This window comes from Nicotiana sylvestris, chromosome 11 (genome assembly GCF_000393655.2).
Source record: "Nicotiana sylvestris chromosome 11, ASM39365v2, whole genome shotgun sequence".
NCBI classification, from domain to species: Eukaryota; Viridiplantae; Streptophyta; class Magnoliopsida; order Solanales; family Solanaceae; genus Nicotiana; species Nicotiana sylvestris.
The window spans coordinates 55,724,908-55,748,687 of record NC_091067.1 but is presented as its reverse complement, the minus strand read 5'-3'; the positions used below and the strand labels follow the sequence as shown (position 1 = coordinate 55,748,687).

The 23,780-nt window shown below is 36.2% G+C and overlaps 1 protein-coding gene, 1 long non-coding RNA gene and 5 other non-coding genes across 7 annotated transcripts; all 7 read right to left on the bottom strand.

Annotated features, from left to right (window-relative positions):
• Positions 1-6,597: 6,597 nt before the first annotated feature.
• LOC138881055 (intracellular protein transport protein USO1-like) lies at positions 6,598-8,450 on the bottom strand. The gene is made up of 4 exons (XM_070161256.1): positions 8,219-8,450; positions 7,753-7,864; positions 7,134-7,602; positions 6,598-6,729 (listed from the first exon to the last, which is right to left on the bottom strand). Exons 1-4 carry the CDS (start codon positions 8,448-8,450, stop codon positions 6,598-6,600), a joined length of 945 nt encoding a protein of 314 aa, XP_070017357.1.
• Positions 8,451-14,736: 6,286 nt separating this feature from the next.
• Positions 14,737-17,414, bottom strand: LOC138882283 (uncharacterized). The gene is made up of 2 exons (XR_011403761.1): positions 16,067-17,414; positions 14,737-15,129 (listed from the first exon to the last, which is right to left on the bottom strand). It is a non-coding gene; the product is annotated as an uncharacterized lncRNA (long non-coding RNA).
• Positions 16,218-16,311, bottom strand: LOC138882490 (small nucleolar RNA Z101). The gene has a single exon (XR_011404092.1). It is a non-coding gene; the product is annotated as a small nucleolar RNA Z101 (small nucleolar RNA).
• Positions 16,368-16,453, bottom strand: LOC138882498 (small nucleolar RNA snoR14). Its single transcript, XR_011404098.1, has one exon. It is a non-coding gene; the product is annotated as a small nucleolar RNA snoR14 (small nucleolar RNA).
• LOC138882489 (small nucleolar RNA Z43) lies at positions 16,685-16,784 on the bottom strand. The gene has a single exon (XR_011404091.1). It is a non-coding gene; the product is annotated as a small nucleolar RNA Z43 (small nucleolar RNA).
• On the bottom strand, positions 16,841-16,932 carry LOC138882488 (small nucleolar RNA snR60/Z15/Z230/Z193/J17). Its single transcript, XR_011404090.1, has one exon. It is a non-coding gene; the product is annotated as a small nucleolar RNA snR60/Z15/Z230/Z193/J17 (small nucleolar RNA).
• Positions 17,012-17,089, bottom strand: LOC138882496 (small nucleolar RNA U83). The gene has a single exon (XR_011404096.1). It is a non-coding gene; the product is annotated as a small nucleolar RNA U83 (small nucleolar RNA).
• Positions 17,415-23,780: the final 6,366 nt, after the last annotated feature.

The window sequence follows — 23,780 nt, the reverse complement described above, 5'->3', positions numbered from 1 at the left end:
ACCTGAAGTAGCGTAGTGTTTAAAACCGGTTAGTAGTAGAGAAGTAAAAAACCTAAAAGAATAGCCATGGAAATTTGAAAAATACTTCAGATACTCAGAGGTTCGACTAACAAACAACAAGAAAAACAAACCCTAATAGAACAAAATATTCAAAAATTGATTAATCAGTAAAGAAATAAAGGAGCCTTAAGGAAAAAGCAATGATGAACTCAAATCACTCCAGATCTACAAGGATCTGGACGGATTCAAGTCCAAATGCTAAGTTTTGAAGAAAAGAGAAAGGGTAAAGAGAATCTGGCCTTTGAATCAAAGATTTGAGCCGTGAAACTTTGATAGAAATCACTCACAGACCATAGACAGACTCTTGAAGAGTTTTAAACAAGATATGGACCAGATCTCTTCGAGGTCCTTCCACAAAACCACACAATCAAGCAACCATGGTAAATAGGAGACAAGTAGAGGCCTCGTACAGCTATGGAATCCATAGATCGAGTAGGAATCAAGGGGATTAGGGCTGGTTTTGGGTGGCAGTGGATAGGGTTAAGTTTGGTCTCAAAGAGAATTAGAGAGGAGAGGGTTTCAGGGGTGTCGGGTGTAAGCAAATGACTAGGGTTTGGGGGTCATTGGGACTAAAAAGGAAGGTCTTAATGTGGATCGTTGATTTAAAGGATCAACGGCCACGATTTGATGAGGTTTTGGGTCGGGTAGGTGTCTCTAGGTTTGGGCTGGGTGGTTTTTGGGCCTGGTTTAATTGAATTGGGATTAGGGGGTTGAAATTGGGCTGATAATTAGGCTACATCCGAAAATAAGAGGGCCATTTATTAAATACCTATTTAATTGATAAATTAATTTTTAAAAATAACTAATAGGTAGTAAAAAATAATTTTCATACCTGGAAATATTTTAAAATAATTGCTTAATATTTTAAAAATATAAAAGGCTATTTTCTGATAAAATAATATAATAATACATGGAAAGGCTATAATTGCAAAGTAATTGCAATTGCATCTTAATACAAATGTGGCTATTTGTGCAATAATTGAAACTTAGTGCAAATGCAAATGATAAAATTAAGAAACAAAAATTATTATAAAACTATTTGTGATGCAATCAGTGATTGTTCTATAAATAAAATGCTGAGAGAAATTAATTAAAATATTTTTAAAATGTAGAAATTGTATGAATAATACTAATTGATGCCCAAGCATAGTTTTGAAAAATATTATGGGAAAAATTGGGTAACAACAGGACCAGATAGTTCTTCATATGGGGCTTCAACTGACGTGGCGCATCAGCAATCACCTACTATTCTGCATCCACACACACCCAAGACTAAGACGCGAAGCTTCACAATAAATTGTATACAACACCGATCCTGAGGTCAATACGAAAATTAGAGTTGTAGTATCAATCTTGAGCTTCTAGAAGCTCTCCTCACACTCGTCAGACCATTTGAATGGAGCGCCCCTCTAAGTCAACTTGGTCAATAGAGATGCAATAGATGAGAAATCCTCCACAAACCGACGATAGTACCCAGCCGAACCCATGAAACTCCTAACCTCGGTTGTGGTAGAAGGTATAGGCCAAATATAAACTACCTCAATCTTTTTCAGATATACCTTGATCTCATAGGCCAAATATGAACTCTAGATCGATGCTTCTTCTTCTTGAGAGAATATCACTGAATGCACAAGTAATGGTGTGTCTTGCACCAGGTTGTTTTATCACAAAAGATATCATAATAGATAGTGGTGTCAACTCTTGGTGTACTTCTTCTCAGTGAGAAGTGACTTCTGCAATGTCTGCATAGCCACTTCTGGGCAGTTGCGTTCCAGCTGGACTTTGTGCTTTATGTCAATACATACCAACGGACCAGGTCTTGGTTGTGTTCCTCTTCTGTAACAGTTGTCAGATGGTCACTTTCTTCTATTACGTTCCAGCTGTACACTTAATCTGTACTTCTGTCAGAGAACTTCAAAGGAGCAGGTCCCTATTGTGTTTCTCTTTATATTGAATGCGTACAGTCACTGACTTGTGCTTTTGTCAGAGAACCCTGAAAGACCAACGCATCGGCTCCCTGTTATGTTCCTCCATGTGGTTATTGATCCATTTGCTGATTTTCAGGCTTCAAACAGTTCACATGAGATGTGTATCCTGTGGGACAAGGTTCTCTATCTGGTTCTTCACAACAAGTTTGTTAGATCATCAAAACATATGAAGCATAAGTTTAAGACATTGAAAACCCATCAATTTCCCCCTTTTTGATGATGACAAACTTAGGAATGGAAAGCATTTGTTTGGGTCAGATTTAACCAGATGAGATACCAGTTTCTCCTTAATCTTAGATCTCCCTCCTTGTCTGGGTCAAATTTAACCAGCTGAGATACCAATTCCCCCTTAATCTTAGATCTCCCTCCTTATCACTTTCAGTTCCACCAATTCCCCCTTCTTCCTTGTCATTTTTAGTTCCCCCTCAACACCATCCGCTTCTTTTCCCCCTTTTGGCATCATTAAAAAGAACAAGTGTGTCGAAGAGCACAAGCAGGTAATAAGCATAAATAAGTCTAACACAGCTAGCTCATGCCACATATGTGCACACAACATGACAGAAAAGAGAAGTCAGAGGAACACAGTGTTGTACATGCAAGGAAAGGAGAGCTATTTCATTAATGTTTACATTGGACTGAGCAAGTCAGGAGCAGTAATGGTTAAGTTCAACATGCCATCACAAAAAAACAAGTAAACACAAGTAAAACAGCAGCCACAGGATGTTGGAGCAAAAATATCGTGACACTAAGAGGATCCTAGGGAACACTAGAGGAGGGAAGCTTGGAGGAAGAGACAACAATGGTTTTGAGAACCAGGTCCAGTCTAGCATTTGCAGCCAGTTGTTCTTCAAGTAGTTGAGCCCGAAGTCTCTCATTTTCCTTTCTCAGTTGGGCAACCTCCTCATGTACATAATCAGGTCCCTTAGCTGCTTGGCTAAGCTGAGTTTCTAGAATGGCATTTCGAGCCCTCGGCCTTTGTATTTCCTTAGAGGCTACATTTTAGGCGTTTATCAGTTGAGAAATGGTCGAGATGCTTCCACCAACTTTTTCTATGCATTCACATTCTTCTAGAGTCGTCTTAGAAAAGGTTTGCTTATATGTGCCCACTCTAGGATTTCCCAAGGGAACTTTATAGAATCTGAACACTTGAGTGAGGAGAAAGCCATAAGTTAACCCATGATTGCCACCCTTAAAATTTACCACCTTCTGCATGTGATCTATCATGATTGCTGGCAAGTTGATTGACACAAACTCATCAATCGCTTCCATCAGGACCAAATCTGACTTTGTGGCAATGGAACGTCTCTCAAAGCGGGGTAAGAGAACTTTATTAACCAGTTCAAAGAGAAACGGGTACTCAGGAAGCAACACCTTCTTATGGACCTGTTCCTCATGTTGAATGGATTGCTCTTTCATGATGGCTCTCCGAAAGTTTATTCCACAGACGTCCTTAACTGAGGACATACCTTCACACGGAATTCTGAGAATCTTTCCCAATGTTAAAGCGTCGAGTACAATGTCCACTCCATTTACAAGCACACAGATGTGATCCCCCTCAACTGTGAAAAGAGATGCATAGAAGGATTGTACTGCATCCTCGTACACCAGAGGCATGCTCCCTTCAAACAAGTGTTCCCATTGTTGAAATTACACAATCTCCAGAATTTGTCTCATGCCTGCCATCTCCGAGATTGCTGGATCAAAAGTACATCCCCACAACACTTTTTGAGTTTTTAATTTCTGCTTCCACAGAACACCATCACAGTTCATGGACCTTGTTGAACCAGGTTCCTTTACAATAGTTTCCCCTTTTTGTTTGCTATACCCTTCATCAAACTTTCCTTTCCAGCTTGCCATCACCACAATATTGTTTTCAGAAACTGCTAGCTTAGTTTGACTCCGCTTAGACTTGTTGTTGTTCTTCATGAATGGCCCTTTTAGTTCCTTAACAGTTCCCTCAACTGTTATGGATTTTTGTACTAAGGAACCAGGTTCCCTGGAAGCATCCATGTCTATCCAGTTTACTGACACACTCTTGATGAAATCCTTTGGATTAATTTTCCTCTTTTTCCTTGTCTTGACACTCCTCTTACTTTTCTGCAGTGAAGATTCAAGGCTTTCTTCCTGCAGTGACTTGGTGATGGGAGATTTGGAGGAAGACTCTAACAGCTTGGAGTGAACAGGAGGTTCAGAAGTGAGTTTGCATGGAAGAGAATCAGGTTCATTAGAAGGCTTTTCTGAGGATATATCATGAGCTAAGGGCTCGAGGAGTGTTGTGGTTCTTACATCTTCTAGGAATGGAATTTCTTCCCCCTGGTATTCAGACAAGAGATATTCTCCTTCATTCATCAATCTCTCAGCAGCTATAGCCATGATGCTATGAGCTGTTTCCTTTTCTGGTGACTCCTTGAGAGTCACTGAGTCCAACATGGAAGAGTTTTGATACTGATCAGGATCATCCTCAGGGGCTTCTGACATTTGAGGAGTAAAACTTCTTGTGTGGTCTTTGATGAGATCGTAGGATTGACTAGTCATAGGATTCCCAAAATAATGGTAGATAGGATTTATCAAAAATGGGAAAACTGTAGGAGTAGAGGAGGAATCAAGAGCAGATAAGGTGGTAGAAGACGTGAAACAGTGGTGTTCACGGAATGGTTTCAGAGGTGATAGTGAAGTGGGAGCGGTATTAATGGTGAATGAGGTAATTTTTCAATCGCCATTAGATGAAAGCTTGGTAGACGAGCAAAGAGAGAAAGAGAAAGATGAAAAGAGGATCCTAGCTCTAGAAAGGGGATAAAGGTTCATGACTTGCCGTGAGAGAGAGAAAGTTTTATTGGAGGAAGGGCTAATGATGAGTGAAGAGCGAAACAGGTTCTGAATAATTCTGAAATCGGCAGAAGGTTTGTGGGGAAGTGTTACCGTGCAGAGAGGATGAAGGGATGTGACAGACAAGACATAACATTCAGACGTTTGAACAATCAAATGATGTGGCAGATGAATTAGTTTTGTAAAAATTTTGTTTGGTGAGGACATGCAGAATTTAAGCACATTACTACTAACCTGAGGTGCAGGAACCTCATTCCAGAACAAATTTTGAATAAGTTCTTAGTAGCTCTTCTCTCTTCACCTTTCACACTTGTGCCTTTAGCTTCTATGATTGACATGCATGTTTACCTGCAACAGTATTGATGTGAGCTACGCTTGGTCAGAAAACACTTTAGCTATCTTTACCTGGTTCTGTCTTACATAGCCAACTGATGGAGGATCATGTTCTTCATTTGGCCCTTATAACTCTGTCTTCACTTTTGATTGATCCAGAGTTCTCTACTCGAGGATTTGATGCAAATGTCTAGAATTTTGTCTTCTGTTTCTTCAATATGCTTGATCTTCTTCCCTTTTTTGATTTGAAGACCTTCTTCAGTTGTTGATGAAGCCATTTGAGTTTTGCTTCATTGTTTCCCAAGGGATGAGGCATGCATCATGACAAGAGAACTGTTCCAAAAGTGTTTTCCTTTTCCATAGAAAACCCTGCATAGATAACATTTTCATAACCCAACAGGATTAACAAAATTGTCACCTGATGGGTAATACAGGACTAGGTCCTGAGTTCCTCTAAGGTATTTCAACTCCTTTATGGACACCCTACAAGTAGGATTCCTACGGACTTGCACTTTGGATTCTATTCAGGAGCGAAAAGAGAAAGAAAACATGTTTATCTAACTCTTAGAATAAAAGAATAATTGACTTTGATTAAAGAGGGAGATGTGGAGATTAATTTGATTTCCCACACTTTTTGTTCTGCTACTTGTGTCGTGACATGAGTTGCATCCTTGCTCCTCTCTTAGCTTCAGTGGTAAAGAGTGATGTACTAGATTCTTTGTGAGACATGGATAATGATGTTGCATTGCATTTCACCAGTCCCCTTCATCTTACTCATTTTGTCATCGTTTCTTAAATGGCAAGAGGAAGTGTCTTGTTGTAGACCCCATGAGCACCCCCTATCATTTAGTGTGCCCTTTGTTGGAGACATTCTGGCCTTGTTTCGTGGATTATATTCCAGAGGAATTCCTTTTCTCATCCCTTTTCATTGAGCTTCCCTGGCTAATCCTTCCTGTTGTCGAGGACATGGTATTCTTGTTTGTTCAGTTCTTTCTTTCAGCAATATCACTTTACTTTGAAGTCCTTGATTGTTGGGAAATTGTGCTTGATCCCTTATCTCCCCTCTTTCTTCCTTTTGTGAAATCATATCTGGGGACACTTGAGCTGATAAACCATGGGCCAGGTCCTGCTGAGTTAATTTATTCGGAGGTGAGAAGTTTGCATATACCAATCTTTTGTGCTGAGGTTGCGACTTTACTCATCTCATACCACCAGCTTGTGGGAATTCACACTTAGTTGGAGTGGATGTTCTTGTTTCCTTTGTCAGCTGAGACCACTTGGCGAGTTATCAAATTGGTGACTGCACTCTTTAGGCCATTCACATAACGCACATTCCAACTTGAGTGCCAAAAGAACTTATCTACCTTTCATTCACTTGATAATGTACCCTTTACTTCCTTCTTAAGGATACATTCCCTTCCTGCAGGGCTGTCAGTGAGAAGAGATTCATGTTGTTTTTAGCTGCATGCTTTACGTATCTATTGTCCATGATCCACAGCAGCCCGCTTCCTCTTACTTTTCCCTGCTCATGCAAATCAAGGGTTAAATTTAGGAATCCAAACTAGTTTGGGTCCCTTGTTACTATAAAAAGGATGAATGAGGGTTTTCCTAGTCCACGCAGGCAGCATACGCTTTTTCCAAGTGGTACCTGGTCCTTTGCTAGTAGTCACTCTCTCAGTAAACGTTTTGTTCTTTTGAGCAGACTGAACCCTGGCCTGACAATTTTCTTTAAAATGCCCATTATTTTCACATTGGGTACATAGCCAGTTATCAAGTACAGTGACATACTTGATGTGTGGGTTGTAGGGAGTTTTTTTCCCTTTGGAACCCGATGCCCTGCTTGTTCGCACTATTGTTTAGATACATACTAGTAACAACATTTGAGGACGAGGTCCACTTCAAGGATTTCTCAAGATCATTTCTTACTTTCTCCAACTCAGATTGGAGTTGTTGATTCCTCTCGAGTTCACTACAAAGACTAGTTTTTACAGCAGTTAACTCCTTTTCCAGCAAGATGTGCGACTCACTGGCTACTTCCTTCCCTTTCCCAAGACTTACATTCCTATGTTCTCTATTGAGTCCCTCAATGGTTTCCTCTAGATCAGCGCATATCACTAGAAGGTCATCTCTTTCCTCTTCAGTGGAGGCAATTTTTTCTTCTAAGGAATGTTTCTCATTGCTAAGACCTTCTATTGTTTCTTTTAGATCAACAACTACTAGCATCATATTGTTTCTCTCATTCTCCACACTGGTTAATTTTTCAATTAGGGCCTCCTTCTCTAGTTCAAGATTAGCTATGGTTTCATTTAAGTCCACTACATAGACCACTAGATCATCTCTAGATTGTTCGGCCTCCCCTAGTTCTTCAGTCAAGATCTCCTTATCATTTACAAGACTATAATAAGTGTCAATTAGGACATTTGATAAAGACCTTAGTTTCTTAGAGGAATAGGATTTCAGATTTCTTCGAACATCCCTGAAGTTTACCTCATCTTCTTCATCATCATCATCTGACTAAGCCATTAGCGCGAATAGTGAATCGTACTTTGTTGCTTCAGTTTCCACTGCCATCATGGAAATGTTTTCTGCATCTAATTCCCTTTCGGATTCACTTGAGAAGTCTCCCCAAGCAGCAAGAGCCTGCTTAACGATATTGTCTGCAACACTTTTTCGATTGAATCTTTTCTCTGGAACCAGGTTCCTTTTTCCGATTTTGTCAGGATTTTGCTTGTACTACACCTATTTCGCGAGAGGGCGATCTTTGATGAAATGCCCTGGCTTTCCACATCCGTGACAGAGATCATTGTTCCTTGTTTTACTTGAACTGCCCCACTTTGGTATGCCATCATTTCTTCGAACCATTTTTTGAAATCTCTTAGTAAGATAGGCCATGTCACTCTCTTAATCACATGAATCACTCATTTCAGTCTTAAGCACCAGGTTCTTTTCCTTCTTAGGCTCTCTTCTTTCACTGTCTTTCTTTCTTTTCATCTCGTATGTTTTCATATTACCAATCAACTCATCCATGGTCAGAGTCTGTAGATCTTTAGCTTCTGTGATGGCATTTACCTTACTTTCCCAAAACCCAGGTAGAACACTAAGAATTTTCCTTACAAGCTTGTTTCTGGGAATGACATCTCCAAGTAAGTGAAGCTCATTTATGATGGAGGTAAATCTGGTATGCATATCTTGTATGGACTCATCATCTTTCATCCCGAAGAGCTTGTATTCAGTGGTGAGCATGTCGATCTTGGATTGTTTGACTTGAGTGGTTCCTTCATGTGCAGCTTGTAAGGCTTCCTATATTTCTTTGGCAGTATCACAGGTTGATACTCTGTTGTACTCATCAGGTCCTATGCCACACATCAAGATCTTCTTGGCACGATAGTTCTTTTCTACAGCATTTCTGTCAATGTCGTTGTACTCTCTTCTCCCTTTGGGCACCAATGGTCCTGTTTCTTCAAGTTTCTTCATGGAAACATGTGGACTGATGTCCCACAGTTCTGAATCTTCAACCATTATGAAATCATGCATCCGAGTCTTCCACCATCCATAGTATTGACCATTGAATCTATGAGGTCTATAAGTTGATTGTCCTTCTTCAAAGCTTGGTGGAGCAGCCATTTAGGATCCTTCCTAGGTGTTAGCCTGATAGGAGGAACCTGCTCTAATACCAATTGATAGCTTATATGAGTCCACCAAACTATAGAGTATCTGGTCCCGTATGAGAATGATATGTAGAATGCTATAAAGGCTGAAAGAAAAGAAGGCAAGAGATATTTCTACGTGGTAAAATCCCACACAAGGGGATCAAAAAACCACGACCTACCCTTGTAGGCTTTTAACTCAACTAACTTGTAATCTACCTATTACAAACTACTTTGTAAAAACCTTATTGCAAAGACTTTAAACTAACTTGTGATGCAACCACCATAAGCCACTCTTTAACTCTCCTAGTTACAGAGGATTTAACTTATGACTATTTCTAGTCACAACATAAACTCTAAAGTTTACGAATTTTGTTTGTTCCTAAAACAGCGCTTCTAAGAAAGCAAACTAGGAATTACAATATAGAACAAGATTACAACTCAACTATGGATATACATAAGACTTCGTTTAGAAATTGATCCTTAGTGGAGTTGTCTTCTTGTTCTTGACACACCAGTGATTTCAATGTTGGATCGATGCTTCTTCTTCTTGAGAGAATATCACTGAATGCACAAGTAATGGTGTGTCTTGCACCAGGTTGTTTAATCACAAAAGATATCACAATAGATAGTGGCGTCAGCTCTTGGTGTACTTCTTCTCAGTGAGAAGTGATTGTTGCACTATCTGTGCAGTCACTTCTAGGCAGTTGCGTTCCAGCTGGACTTTGTGCTTTATGTCAGGACATACCAACAGATCAGGTCCTGGTTGTGTTCCTCTTCTATAACAGTTGTCAGATGGTCACTTTCTTCTGCTACGTTCAAGTTGTACACTTGATTTGTACTTCTGTCAGAGAACTTCAAAGGAGCAGGTCCCTGTTGTGTTTCTCTTTATATTGAATGCGTACAGTCACTGACTTGTGCTTTTGTCAGAGAACCCTGAAGGACCAATGCATCGGGTCCCTGTTGTGTTCCTCCCTGTGGTTATTGATCCATTTGCTGATTTTCAGGCTGCGAACAGTTAACATGAGATGTGTATCCTATGGGACAAGGTTCACTATCTGGTTCTTCACAACAAATTTGTTAGATCATCAAAACATAAGAAGCATAAGTTTAAGACATTGAAAACCCATCAATTTCCCCCTTTTTGATGATGACAAACTTAGGAATGGAAAGCATTTGTTTGGGTCAGATTTAACCAGATGAGATACCAGTTCCCCCTTAATCTTAGATCTCCCTCCTTGTCTGGGTCAAATTTAACCAGCTGAGATACCAGTTCCCCCTTAATCTTAGATCTCCCTCCTTGTCACTTTCAGTTCCACCAATTCCCCCTTCCTCCTTGTCATTTTTAGTTCCCCCTCAACACCATCCGCTTCTTAGTTCCCCCTCAACACCATCTGCTTCTTTTCCCCGATCTCAAGTCAATATTCAATAATACCCTGGCCCCTGAAGTTGATCAAAAAAATAATCAATTCAAGGCAATAGATACTTGTTCTTAACAGTAACCTTGTTTTGTTGCCTATAATCAATGCACATCCTCATGGAACCATCCTTATTCTTCACAAACAACATCAGTGCACCCAAGCAGAAAAAATCAGCCTGATGAATCCCTTATACATCAACTCATGTAGTTGCTCCTTCAACTCAGCTGGAGTCATGTGATACGATAGAATTGATCTTGGCTGAGGGCCCACCAATTCAATACCAAAATTAATATCCATATCGGGTGGCACACCCAGTAGGTTTGTATGAAAGATATCTGGAAACACCTTCACTACGAGGACTGAATAAACTGTAGGAGTATCAGTACTAATATCTCTAACAAAGGCTAGGTATACCAAACACCCCTTCTCAACCATACATTGAGCCTTCAGGAGTGAAATTACCCTACTAGGTGTATGACCAAACGAACCCCTCCATTCCAGTTGGCAACCCCAACATAGCCAACATGACGGTCTTAGCATGACAATCAAGTATATCATGGTATGGAGATGGCCAATCCATACCCAAAATCCACCATATTAAGCAACAAAATATCAACCCTAGTCTCATAACTCCCAATGGTACCCACACAAGACCAAAACACACAATCTTCCACAATAGAATCACCAACAGGTATAGATACATGAACAAGGATATCAAGAGAACCATGAGGCACATTCAAATAAGGAGAAAAATATGATGACACATAAGAATACAGGGTCAAGTAATACTGAAGCATCCTTGTGGCACACTGAAGCAATAGTTATGATCATGGAATCTGAAGCAACTGCCTGTTGCCTACCCTGGAATACATAATAACGTGCATGTCCTCCACCTGACTGACCTCCACTTCTAGGACGGCCTCGAACAAACTAGGCTCCACCCCAAGATAGTTGTGTATGTAGTGTAGTTGATGGCGCCGAAATCATGGACTGAGTGTCGTGATATGGCACACTACTCAGAAGCTTGGGGTAATCTCTCTTAATATGACTCAAGTCTCCACACTTAAAGCAGCCCCTCCTCTAGTAAGATTGTTGGATCTGTGACTACTTTTGAGAACCTGAACATCTGCCCAAAAACCACTAATCAGATGGAGCACGGTATACTTTATGTTGGTAGTGCATTGAAAAATAACTGGCTGGAAGAGCACTATATGAACAATGGCTGACTAAAGAACCACGAGGAGCCTGATGGGTTGACTGAACAATACTGAAAGGGCAACCTCTACTGTGATACCCCTGGCCTCCGGATAAGGCACCACTAAAACCACCTAAACCACGGGGCCTCTTGGCATCCCTCTCATCTTTCTCCTTCTTGAGAATACGTTGTAAGCGCATTGCAATATCCACATCTTGATAAAAAATGGTAACATTCGACCTCTCATGCCATCCCATATTAGATACAAAATTTGAGACTATCAATGAACCTCGTAACGCTCTCCCTCTTAGTAGGGACCAAGAACACAGCAGATTGTGCTAGCTGCGTGACCATATCTCATACTGAGTATCGATCATGCCCTCCACGCGTAGATGCTCAAACTCACTACGCAACTCATCACTACGAGTATGTGGAATGAACTTCTCCAAGAAGAGAACTGAGAACTGAAACCATATGAGTGGTGTTGCGCCAGCTAGTTTACTCAACTCATAAGTCTGCCACCATTTTGTAATGACCTGATCGATTGTTTTGAGCATTTGCATTCGGTACGGTAGTTTGAGATCATGAGTAGCTTCATATGGTGTATTATGACTTGCATGTATTATTTTTGGTTTTCGAATGGTTCAGGATTGATTTGGAACAATGATTCTCATTTTAGAAACCTTAAGTTAGAAGAGTTGATCAAGTTTGACTTTTGTGTATTTGACCTTAGACCATAATTTTTACGGTTCCTTAGGACCAGATGGTGATTTTAGACTAAGGTGTATATCCGAATTTGTATTCAGAGGTTCCTGGTTTGATTTGGCTTGAATTGGCGAAAGCTGGATCGTTGAAGGTTTGAAAGGTTGATAGTTTGACCAAGAGTTGAATGTTGATATCGGGTTCGGATTGCGGTTCCAGGAGTTGATATATGTCTGTTATGTCATTTGGGACTTTCATGCAAAATTTGATGTCATTCCGAGTTGGTTTGGCATGGTTCGACATGAGTTTTAGAAGTTTAGAAGTTCATTAGTTCATTAGACTTGAATTGATGTGCGATTCGTAGTATTGATATTGTTTGGTCTAATTTGAGACCTTGAGTAGGTTTGTGTTATGTTTTGAGACTGATTAGTGTGATTGGACGGGATCCTATGGGCCTTAGGTGTGTTTCGAATGGGCTACAGGAGATCACCATGCTTGGGATGTTATTTTTGATGTCTGGTGCTTCCTTCTTCACGATCGCGACTAGGAGTCGTGTTCGCAGTGGTATTTTTGGTGTCTGGCAGTTTGTACTTCACGTTCGGGAAGATAGGGACGTGTTCGCAAAGCTTTGAGGAGACAGTGCATCGCGATCGAGAGATGGGTTACGCAATCGCGTAGAAGGATAGGTGGGAAGGGGGCATCAGGTATTTGTCCTACGCGTTCGCGAGTGAGGCATTGCATTCGTGTAGGGATTGTAGAGTTGGTCATCGCGTTCGCGGCCGGTGTGTCGCGTTCGCAATGAATGATTTGGAAATTGGGTGAGTTTTGTCTTTGCGATTGCGAAGGGTTCATCGCGTTCGCCTTGAGTATATCTTGGCAAACTATTTCATACTATATTTCGAGGGTTTTGTTATTTTATCACATTTTGAGTTAGATATCTTGATTTTGGACAATTTTGAAGGGAATTTTCATGATTTGGATTGGGATAAATATTTTTTACTAGGATTTATTTATATTTCATGATTCCAACTTCCATTTTAATGTTTGATTAATGATTTAAATTGGAGAAATTGGAGATTTTAGTAAAAACTTTTCTAAAATCATAAATTGATGATTTAAAGGCCGATTTGAGGTCGGAATTGGATGATTTTGGTATGAATTGAATCGTATCGGAATGGATGTTCAGAATTTGTGAGTTTTGTTGGGTTCCGAGGCGCAAGCCCCGGATTGACTTTTTGTGATGATTGTTGATTTTAGTTAAAGATCGTATCTTTGTTATCCGAAATTATTTTCTATGGCATTTATTTACGATATTAAGTTATTTTGACTAGATTCGAGCTGTACGGAGATGAATTTGCACGGGAAGAAATTTCTAATTAGTCGTATCCATACACTTGCCTTGATTAATTTATGATTTAGCGATCATTGCCTTACTTTACTCTTGTTTGATATCATGATCGGACTTATAAATATTAATTAAGCATAATGAACCGTTATGAGAAGTTGAATTATATAATTAGCCATAACCTTCTCTTATTCATGTAAATAATGATCCACATTTTATTATTAAGTCCTACTGCGCTTAGATCATATCGTCTCATACACATATGCAGGAGTTGGAGAGTTGGATATTTAAAAATGTTTAGGATTTTGGCACGAAGAACATTATGACCAAATATTGATTATCGATGGTATTATAATTGGATCGAGTTGCACACTGCAAATAACACTTAGATATGGATCCGTCCTTCCGAAATTAAGTGATTACTCATGTTATTTTAGGCTATGTGAGAGCAAGCACCTAGATGGTGCTTAGTTTGGACACTTGGCCAGTGTCAAACACATGAATTTGTGCTAAGAGATATTGAGAGTGGATTATGAGCATGCATTTGCATCCTAGACTCATATAGCTTTTACATAAATGTTGATTGACTTATATTATGATTGTAAAAAGCATTGAGAAATATGGCATTTTATTCTCTCTTGCTGGAAAAGCATGCCAAAATTCCAATTTTACTGTGCCCGTACCTTTGTTATTATTTGATGATACCATACATTATTACATGTTCTATTTATGCTTTCACTTGTTTATTGCAGTAAATGTCATTGTTGAATCATCATACCTACTTCTTCGAGACTAGACTTAGTACTTATTAAATAGCAGTAATTGTGTACTCATACCACACATATCTATATTTTTGTGCAAATTTCGAGGCAGGTACCAGTGATACACCACCAACGGTTTAAAAACTTGTCCGAAGAGTATGTGTTGAGCTACTTTACTTGATCCGACCTACAACACATGGAATTTTCCTTTCCTATTTGAAACTATCTCTCTTAGGAATGACTTATGTATCAAGTCTAAAAAGTGGATCAAGTTCTCCCATCGCCCTTTTCCCCAGTATCCTCACCCAAGTTTTTGCTTCGTTATACATGTCCTTAATCACCCTAATATATACAACAAAATTACCTTTAACCTTCAAATATCTCTAAGAGTTCAACATTAAAACAAAGTTGAAAAGGTGTAGAAACTTTTCACACTTCCTCAAGAGAAAGTAACTAAATTCAAGATTAATGAATTACTTTGCTAAGAGTAGTTAAAGTTAGACAACAACGAAGAAGTATCAAGTGAACAATTTAAACAATGGACAAGACTAGCGGTGGAATAAATAGTAAAATTTTGTTCACCAATATTTCTTTCATAACATACAGCTTTCTCCTCCCGCCAAAAAGTCAAAAACTAAATCATAAGCTCTTTTCTAAAATAATTTTCTCATTTACAACAGGTGATAATTTAAACCCAATTGCCCTTCCAAAAGTATCATCCCTCGAGCAAACGACAACTTTATGACTCGATGTGTTGGCATATTCCCCGTGTATAACCAACCTCCCAAAAATGATTTTCGGAAGCTAAGCAGGTAGGGGTGTTCATGGTTCGATTTGGATCGATTTGTTTCCTAAAAAGAAACCAAACCAAATAAGTAACTTTCAAATATTAGAACCAAATCAAATCAATTAAGTCGGTTTTTCTCGATTCGGTTTATGTCGATTTTTCGATTATTTGTCGGTTTTTTCTTAAATATAAGACATACACTACCAAACACATATTCCGGCGACCACATTTTCAATGTAACACTATCAAATCAATTGCCCTTTGAGAAATCTATTATTTACCAAAATATATTGATGATAATTGAATCAAATAGTGATGAATAATTTAAGGTCCCAATTAAAATATGTTATTTTTTAACATAAAATGAATTTTTACACTAAACAAAAAAAACTACCAATCAAACTAGAATGTAAAGGTAAAGAATTATTTTAAAAGTGCAAACTATTAACATTTACCATAAAATTTTTGAAATTTTGTATAACAATATACATATATATATATGTGTAATAATAAATTTAAAATAACTACTCATATAGTCAATTTGGTTCGATTTTTTTCTGATTAAAACGAAAACCAAACCAAATTTGATCGGTTTTTAAAATTCAAAACCAAACCAAACCAAACCAAAAAATAACGATTTTTTTAATCAGGTTTGGTTTGGTTTACGGTTTGGTTCGATTTCTCGGATTTTTATGAATAGGTATCACAGCTTTAGCAGAATAGAACATCTCAATTTTCTAAGAGAATTGAAACAGGTTCAATATCTAGAAAATTCGTACCTAGAATTAGTCCAAAACAATTAGTATTTCTTTATTCCATTAGTAATGCAATTGAGATATTTATTACAAAATTGTAGGTATTTATCAAATTTGATTTTATCCTAATGATTTTTAGCTTTAAAATAATTAAAGCTTCTTACAAAACTAAACCGAAAAATCACTAATTGTTTTCTAGTCACAATGCCTCGGATATTTTTGCGTTACACAGAAAGCTTCTATTACCAAAGCTAAAGTCATTCTTCACATGTTCCTGCACTCATAATTGCAGCGGATAGTTGAAAGCTATGAATACTTCATAAAGTTGGTATATTTTCATATCAATCTATTATCTCAAAGTCAGAAATAAGTTACGAAAAATAGGAAGAAAACAATTGAATGGCATCAGTTCTCCAAGGTGATATAGCATCAATGAAAAGTATCAGACGCAAATTACCCATTAAAATTATGATATTCCTCATCTGCCCATAAAATCAAAGAAAAAAACTCTGGGAGTCGAGTAGTAGTAAATAGTGAAAGATAATAACCGATCAGAACCTGTCGGGATTCACTGTTTACATCACACAAATTAGTCAGTGGATTGACAGACAATGAATTCTATCGTCAACTCGCTCTGTTTCTTTCCCATGAAAAGAGTAAAAAGGATCTCAAAAGTAACAAAAGGAAGATATAAAACTGGTTGAAAAGTGAAGAGCTCAGAAATTGATAGAGGGTTGTGTCAATGGTACACATTTGAAATTTTCTTCGAAGCATCCAAACAGTAGATAAGAAACATGAGAACTCATTGTATTAAAACCAAAACTAAAACAAAGCAACAACTAAAAAATTAAGGAAATATAATGGGGACTCAGTTTATGGGTGGTGATATATCAGGATGGTCGGCAAGGTGGATTTACACCATTACGACGAACGAGACCAATCTGAAAAGTAGTCGTCATTGTCCTAATAACACTTTTCAATCTCAAAATAATCAAAACGAATTTAGAACGAAAACAATTTGAGAGTCATCAGATAGGAGCGAAAGACTAGAGTAGTTTTATAATCACAAATAATTTCATGTGAACTATGGTACTAGTCATCATTTGACCCCCGTTGACTACTTCAAACACAGAAGAATCAATTATTGAATTAAAAGTACAGAAAAACTTAATAAAATTTTGATAAAAGGGCAGCCTCAGAAGGAAGGCAGTAGTATAGTCGTAATCATGATTTTCTCATTAACGCAAAACAACTACATCATCATCGGCAAAAACTGAAACCAAAACTTAGATTCAGATTAAATCACCATTTAAAACCTGAGATAAAAGACAAATGAAACAAATAATTTTCTCTGAAAATTAAAGGGAAAGAATGTGAAGGATTTAAAGAAGAATAAAACGGCCTCATAGAGAAGATTAGAGTATTCAACATGAGAAAAATTCAGACATATGCTTGTCTATTAAATAAGTCTAATCATTGGCCAAACAACTAGTAAATACAATAGAAAAAAAAAATAGAATTTTGCGTTGACGCTATTTTCTTAGAAGAACAGGAAAAGATTACTAATGGAAGAGCTAAAGCAGATCGGGGGGAAGACTAGAAAAAACAAAGCAGTCAGAAAAATGAATCTGCGTAACACCTAAGGGAATGAGGAGCTTATATAAAGAGAAGTAATAAAGGCTAGGGTTTTACTTAGAGGAGAGCCCGCTCTCAGCCCAGCAGCCTCCTTTCAAACCCAATTTCGAACGGAAACCCCGGCCCATTAATAAAAGGAAATTTTTCATAACTACAACATTAGTCTGTATATAAAAAAGAAAAAATGGCATGGTATAACAACCTATTAAGAAAATTAGCATTAAAAAGCCTTAGTTTTAGATATTGGCACTCTATAGCCTTACTTTAAATTTTTATTTGTTTTAATTGGCATAGCATAGCCAACTTATCGTGCTTCAGCACTTTCCCCTCACTCCTCCCCTTTCTCCTTCTTTTACGCTTTTCTTCTCTATCTTCCCCAAATTTTAAAATTTTCAAATACCCCAATTCTCTCCATTTTTATCTGATTAGTACTTTGTACTATGCCTACTTAATATTTTTCTTAACTCTTTTTTTAAATCAAGTCTCATTGTAGAAATTGAAAGATATTCTCATTCTTGCCAAGTTGACAGATGGGTAAAAATTCATATGGTAAGAAATCAAAATCTAAATCAAATGTGGTCAATTTTCATCTCTTCTTTGGAGATCATCATATTGTCAAGAAAGAATGGTTCTACACTTTGAATTACAGTGGTCAACCTTTGGACGACACGGTATGTTTTTTGTACTCCTTTTACATTAGATTATATCATTGTATATATGTGAGTGTGTGTGTGTGTGAGAGAGTATATATATATATATATATATATATATATATATATAATTTAAATACTAATATATGTTTTGTATCCATGTTCATTTTAATCCAATATGTATAACGACATGTATAGCATAAACTCGTATGTATATCAGTATGTTCTAGTGATCCCTCACTTAACAGCCTCACTACTGTGGATTATTTGAATGCATACACTTTGGATTAATAATGTAAGGTTAATGCTTAAGGTCAATATCAAGCTTACCAAGTTCATTTTTTTTATTATTGCTTTGAAGGAGTTGAGAGCTCACATGAACTAAATTGATAACATATCTCCTTAAAATAGGTTTTGCACATTATGATAGGCTAAATTTATGTGTAAATGAAGATTGTTTGGTGTCTTCTTATGCCAAAGTAATCGCTGCAGCGTCATTCTTTCGTGCAGTTGTATGTGCTTTGTCTAGTGAGAGTAATTAATTGTCGTACTGTCATTTATAAACATTTATAAACAATGGAAGTAACTGTATAACTGATTAGCGTAATTGTATATTAAAACCTTCAACTATATGGATATGTTGTATATCTACATGTATATCAGATCCAAAAATTATTAACTTCATCTTCTTACAACCATTCTTTTTTAAAAGTATATCCCGATATGTATATCTAAGACTAAAAAATATAACTATATTTTTATAATATTATTTCATGTATACCAAGACAATAATTGTATATCATACAATGCTTAACTTGAAACATATCAGTTTTTACTTAAATGCTTAGTTTTATTTTATTAAATCTTTAAGTGTTATATTTATTGACTTAAATCTGTTTTTATTTTGACAGCATATTGATGTCATCTTCTACTATCTAAGGAAAAAAATAAAGTATGATGTTAACGTTCCAAAGTCCTTCACCACGACAAACTTTCCATTTTGTGTTAAGGTAAAATCATTGTATGATCAGTTTTTGTCGAGCAATGGGGACTATGGTGTCATCCCTAAGGATCATGAAATAGCTGATTATATGCGAGGCTCTCGCATGCCGTGTAATGTTCCGTGGCACACTGTCGATCATGTACTAATTCCTATAGGCTTAAAAGACGAATGGCATTGTATTTTAGGTGTGTTGACTTTTAAGGACAGGTGCATACACGTGTATGATTCCATCAGAGGAGCGCAACATGATGCTAAAATTCGTGAGGCCATTCAACCATATGCAGTGTTGATTGCTCGTTTCTTGGCTAGTACAGGTTTTTATAGGAAGAGACATGATATTGATTTGACCAATGTACCATACAGTGACAGACCACTTGCTGATCCATTAGCTATTCACTTGGTTGATGATCTGCCACAACAAGAAAACGCGTATGTTAAGTTTTCGATATTACATTTCTTTAAATAATTATATTTTATTAAAGGGCGTTGATTCCTTCTAATTTATCTTCACTTTGTTTTAGTGATTGTGGTGTATATGTGACATCTTTTGCGGAGTATTTTATCCATCAAAGATCAATTCCAGTTGTCTTCGATGCAGAGCAACATCGCAAACGACTTGGTACATTGTTGTGGGATTATGGTAGATCTAAACAAGAGAATGAAGATGAAAGTGAGTCAGAGTTTTCTAAAAGAAGTTTCAGAATAAATGCTCTTGTAACATTGAAGAACAATTAGTCTTACTCTTTAGTTTAGTTATCTATTATTTTGGGATATGTAAATACATTTGTGTTTTATTAATGGCTCATTATGGCACAATATTTGTAATATATTATTTATATTTTGCAGGTTTAACGTATCTTTTTCCTTTTTTTGTCAAATTAAGAAATTACCAGTATGTAGCATGTGTATATTTATGGATTTTTTTTTACTTTGTTTACTGTTTATTTATTTTTTTTTAAATTTAACATGTGTATGTCTAAATTTTCTTTAGCATGCTCATGTCTAACATAAATGAATATGGCAGTTCCATAAACAAACACCACCATTATTGTGTATCTCTACTCACATGTATATCAATACATAATTTTACTACTATATATATATATATATATATATATATATATATATATATATATATATATATATATAGCTTGTTCTGTATATCTTTAAACTAACACACTAGCATTGTGTATATCGCTATCTACATGTATATCAGTACTTAATTGTACAACTACAGGTAAATATTTAAGTGTGCTAACTTGTATATACTGATATTTATATCTGTGAACTAACTACACCAGTGTAGTTTGTCACACCTCCTTTTTCGCCCGCGCCGCCCGCGAAGGGGCGCGGAAGGGAGTTTTTCCAATTAAAGGACAATCCAAACGAGATTTATTTATTTATTTCAGAGTCGCCACTTGGGAGATTTAGGGTGTCCCAAGTCACCAATTTTAATCCCGAATCGAGGAAAAGAATGACTCTGTATTACAGTCTGCGAACCAGAAATCCGGATAAGGAATTCTGTTAACCCGGGAGAAGGTGTTAGGCATTCCCGAGTTCCGTGGTTCTAGCACGGTCGCTCAACTGTTATATTCGGCTTGATTATCTGATTTTATACAAATATGAACTTATGTGCAAATTTTATCTTTTTACCGCTTTCATAATTGTTATTATTATTTTTACAAGAATGTGAACATCGTTTAAAAACATGTCTTTGGATTGCGTCACATAAAATGCACCCGCGATCCGGAACGTATTTTTATTCAATGTTTTGGGATTTGGATTTGGGTCGCATAAATGCGCACCCGAGTTTAGGGATGTATTATTATTAAAATCATGCCTAAAGCGATTAGCGTATTATTATTTCTGGGTAAGACCGTGGAATTTTGCCAAACAGTCCATCCCGAAGTCTAAGCAATTTTAAAATAAATATTTACCGAGGGCCCCGCAATTTTTGTATTTTTATTCGGCGAGGCTCATCTCAGTCTTATTTTTTAAGGAATTTGCAACGTCATGGACATGCATCTCGGACTACGTCACAATCAATGTACCCGTGATTGGAGACACATTTCGATTCCGTTGAGATTTGGATTTGGGTCACATAAATGTGCACCCGAGTTTTAAGAAGGTAAGATTAATTAAATCGCGCCTAAAGAGTCTAACGCGTTATTATCTTTGGGGAAGGCAGTGAAATTCACTAAACAGTCCATCCCGAATTCTAAATATTCAATTAAACATTTATTGAGGGCCCCGCAGTTGGTGCGTTTTATTGGGCGAGGCTCATCTCATTTATTTTTAAATGGACAAATCTTAAAGCGACTACTTTTTTCTATTAAAATTAGTCTCTAAAATAAAGAAAGAAAATCCTAATTAATTACAAGCTTTTTTTATTTATTTATTTAAGAAAGCATGGCATACTAATTGCTAGATTAATACAAATATTGATGAAAAGGAATTTTATTAAAAATTCAAAATTATAAAAAAAAAAAAAATTCGACAACTAATATTCAAAAGAATCAAATATAGCTAGATTAAAACTCGCATTGTTATAAAAAAAACTATTGAGATTAATTATTCACAACCATTTGAAACTAGATTTAACCATAATTACTAAAGCTTATTAGAAAGTTTATTAGACTTAAACGTTCTTCTAATCTTGCTTGAACTCAAATCATGCCTTAATGCCTAATTTACGAAATTTAATTTAAATTCATGTCTTAGCTAAATTTAGCTACTTGTTCATGATTAACCTACTGTTGATAATCTTGAAAACTTCATAACTAGTGAATTAACCCGTTTTGCCAAACTGATTCATTAAAGACTAACTTATGTTATTTTCTCTTATTCCAATTATTATTTAGTAATACATGAAATAGCCTAAATACAATCAATAATAGGACCAAAGAAAAAGCGAAATTAAAACTTCAAAATTTCATTCTTCATATGTATTCATGCTTCCACATTATTAGCTTGCGATAGCTAGTATTACAGTCGTGTACCTGATATTGGAAGCAAAAGAAAAGGGATATCAGCGGAAATTTAGTAGCATACAACAACAGCAACACCCAGCAACCAACAATGAGAAGCCAATGACGGATTTTAAAACTCAAGATAAAAATCCAGAAACATCAACAACAATCAACGGACAGAAGCCAAGGGAATCTTTTCAGAGTTGAAAGACTAATTAATGTTCAACCCTTAATTTCTGAATCCGTATATCAGAATATTTAAATTGTATATCAGGTGTATACTATTCTTCTTTTGAATTTCCAGAATATTTTTCTTTTTATTTTTGGAGTTTTAGTGTTTTCGGAATTTTTCTCTCTATCTTCAATATTCAGCTCTCTCTTTTTTTCTCTCTCTTCTCCTTCCTTTTTTCAAAATCTGATCAAGTCTCCTCTTTATTACCATATTTCAGCATTTTTAAACATAAAATCCACTATATTCCCACTCATCCCCCTTTTAATCTCACTACCTAATGTTTTGTCCCCCACTACATTAAACAAATACCCCATTATATCTTGTCCCTCATACTTGATTACTTTAATATTATTTTAATCCTAATTGACAGAGCACTCAAAATAAATAATTGTTCAGAATTTTAATTCCAAAAATACCCCTCTAACCTTACTGAAATTACCATTTTACCCCTGAACGTACTGCAAATTACCAAACTACCCCCATCAGCTATAACCAATTCACCTAATCAATTTCAACCAAAATACAGCAAATATGACCAATTTCTAAACAATTTTCAACAACAAATTCAAACTAAATGATGAACAACAAAGAAACAACTAAAATTATTTTGATTGAACAATATTTTTTAACAACAAACAAACCTACTTTCAGATTCAACAACAACAACAACAAACAAGTATATTCAGATTTCTAAATTCAATAATCATTTGAACTTAAAATTAAATCTAACAACATTACAACCAACAATTTCTATATTAAACTAAACAAGATCATGAAACAAACTGAAGAAATAATCAAAAATGATAAACAACAAACAAGAAAATCAAACTTATACTAATTTCGGATTCAAGAACAATCAAACAAAGTATGGACATAAATGAAAAGATTCAACAACAATAACAAGCAAGTTTTATTCAAATTCGAATTAAACTCGAATTAAGCTTAAACAAAACAAATAAACATATTCAAATCACTAAACTTCAAATAATCAATTGATCTTTTTAAATTAAATCCAACAAAATTATAACAAAGATACATTGAATCAAAAAATTAAAAACCAAAACATAACTTCACATTAAATCACTGAATTAAAAACGAACTTCAAACAAAATGAACACGAATTAAATCTATATTAAACAACAAACAACGGATTCAAGCGATTTAAACTAACACTCTTCTATATTAAAATTAAATCCTTTTAAATTAATAAAACAAACTGAAAAATAATTAATTGAATCTTCAACTTAAATCTAGCAACATTATAATTAAGCTAATCAATTTCTACCTAAAAATAAATAAGAAAAATGAATGAAAACAAACTGAAAAAAAAAACGATGAACATGAAATTAATATCAAACATATTTGATTTCAAATCCGAAAAATATCAAACAAATTATGGACGGGAACGAAACTTAAGCCAACTAACCGGATCGGAACGATGATGAACTCGAACAAAAACAAATCTTTCCGG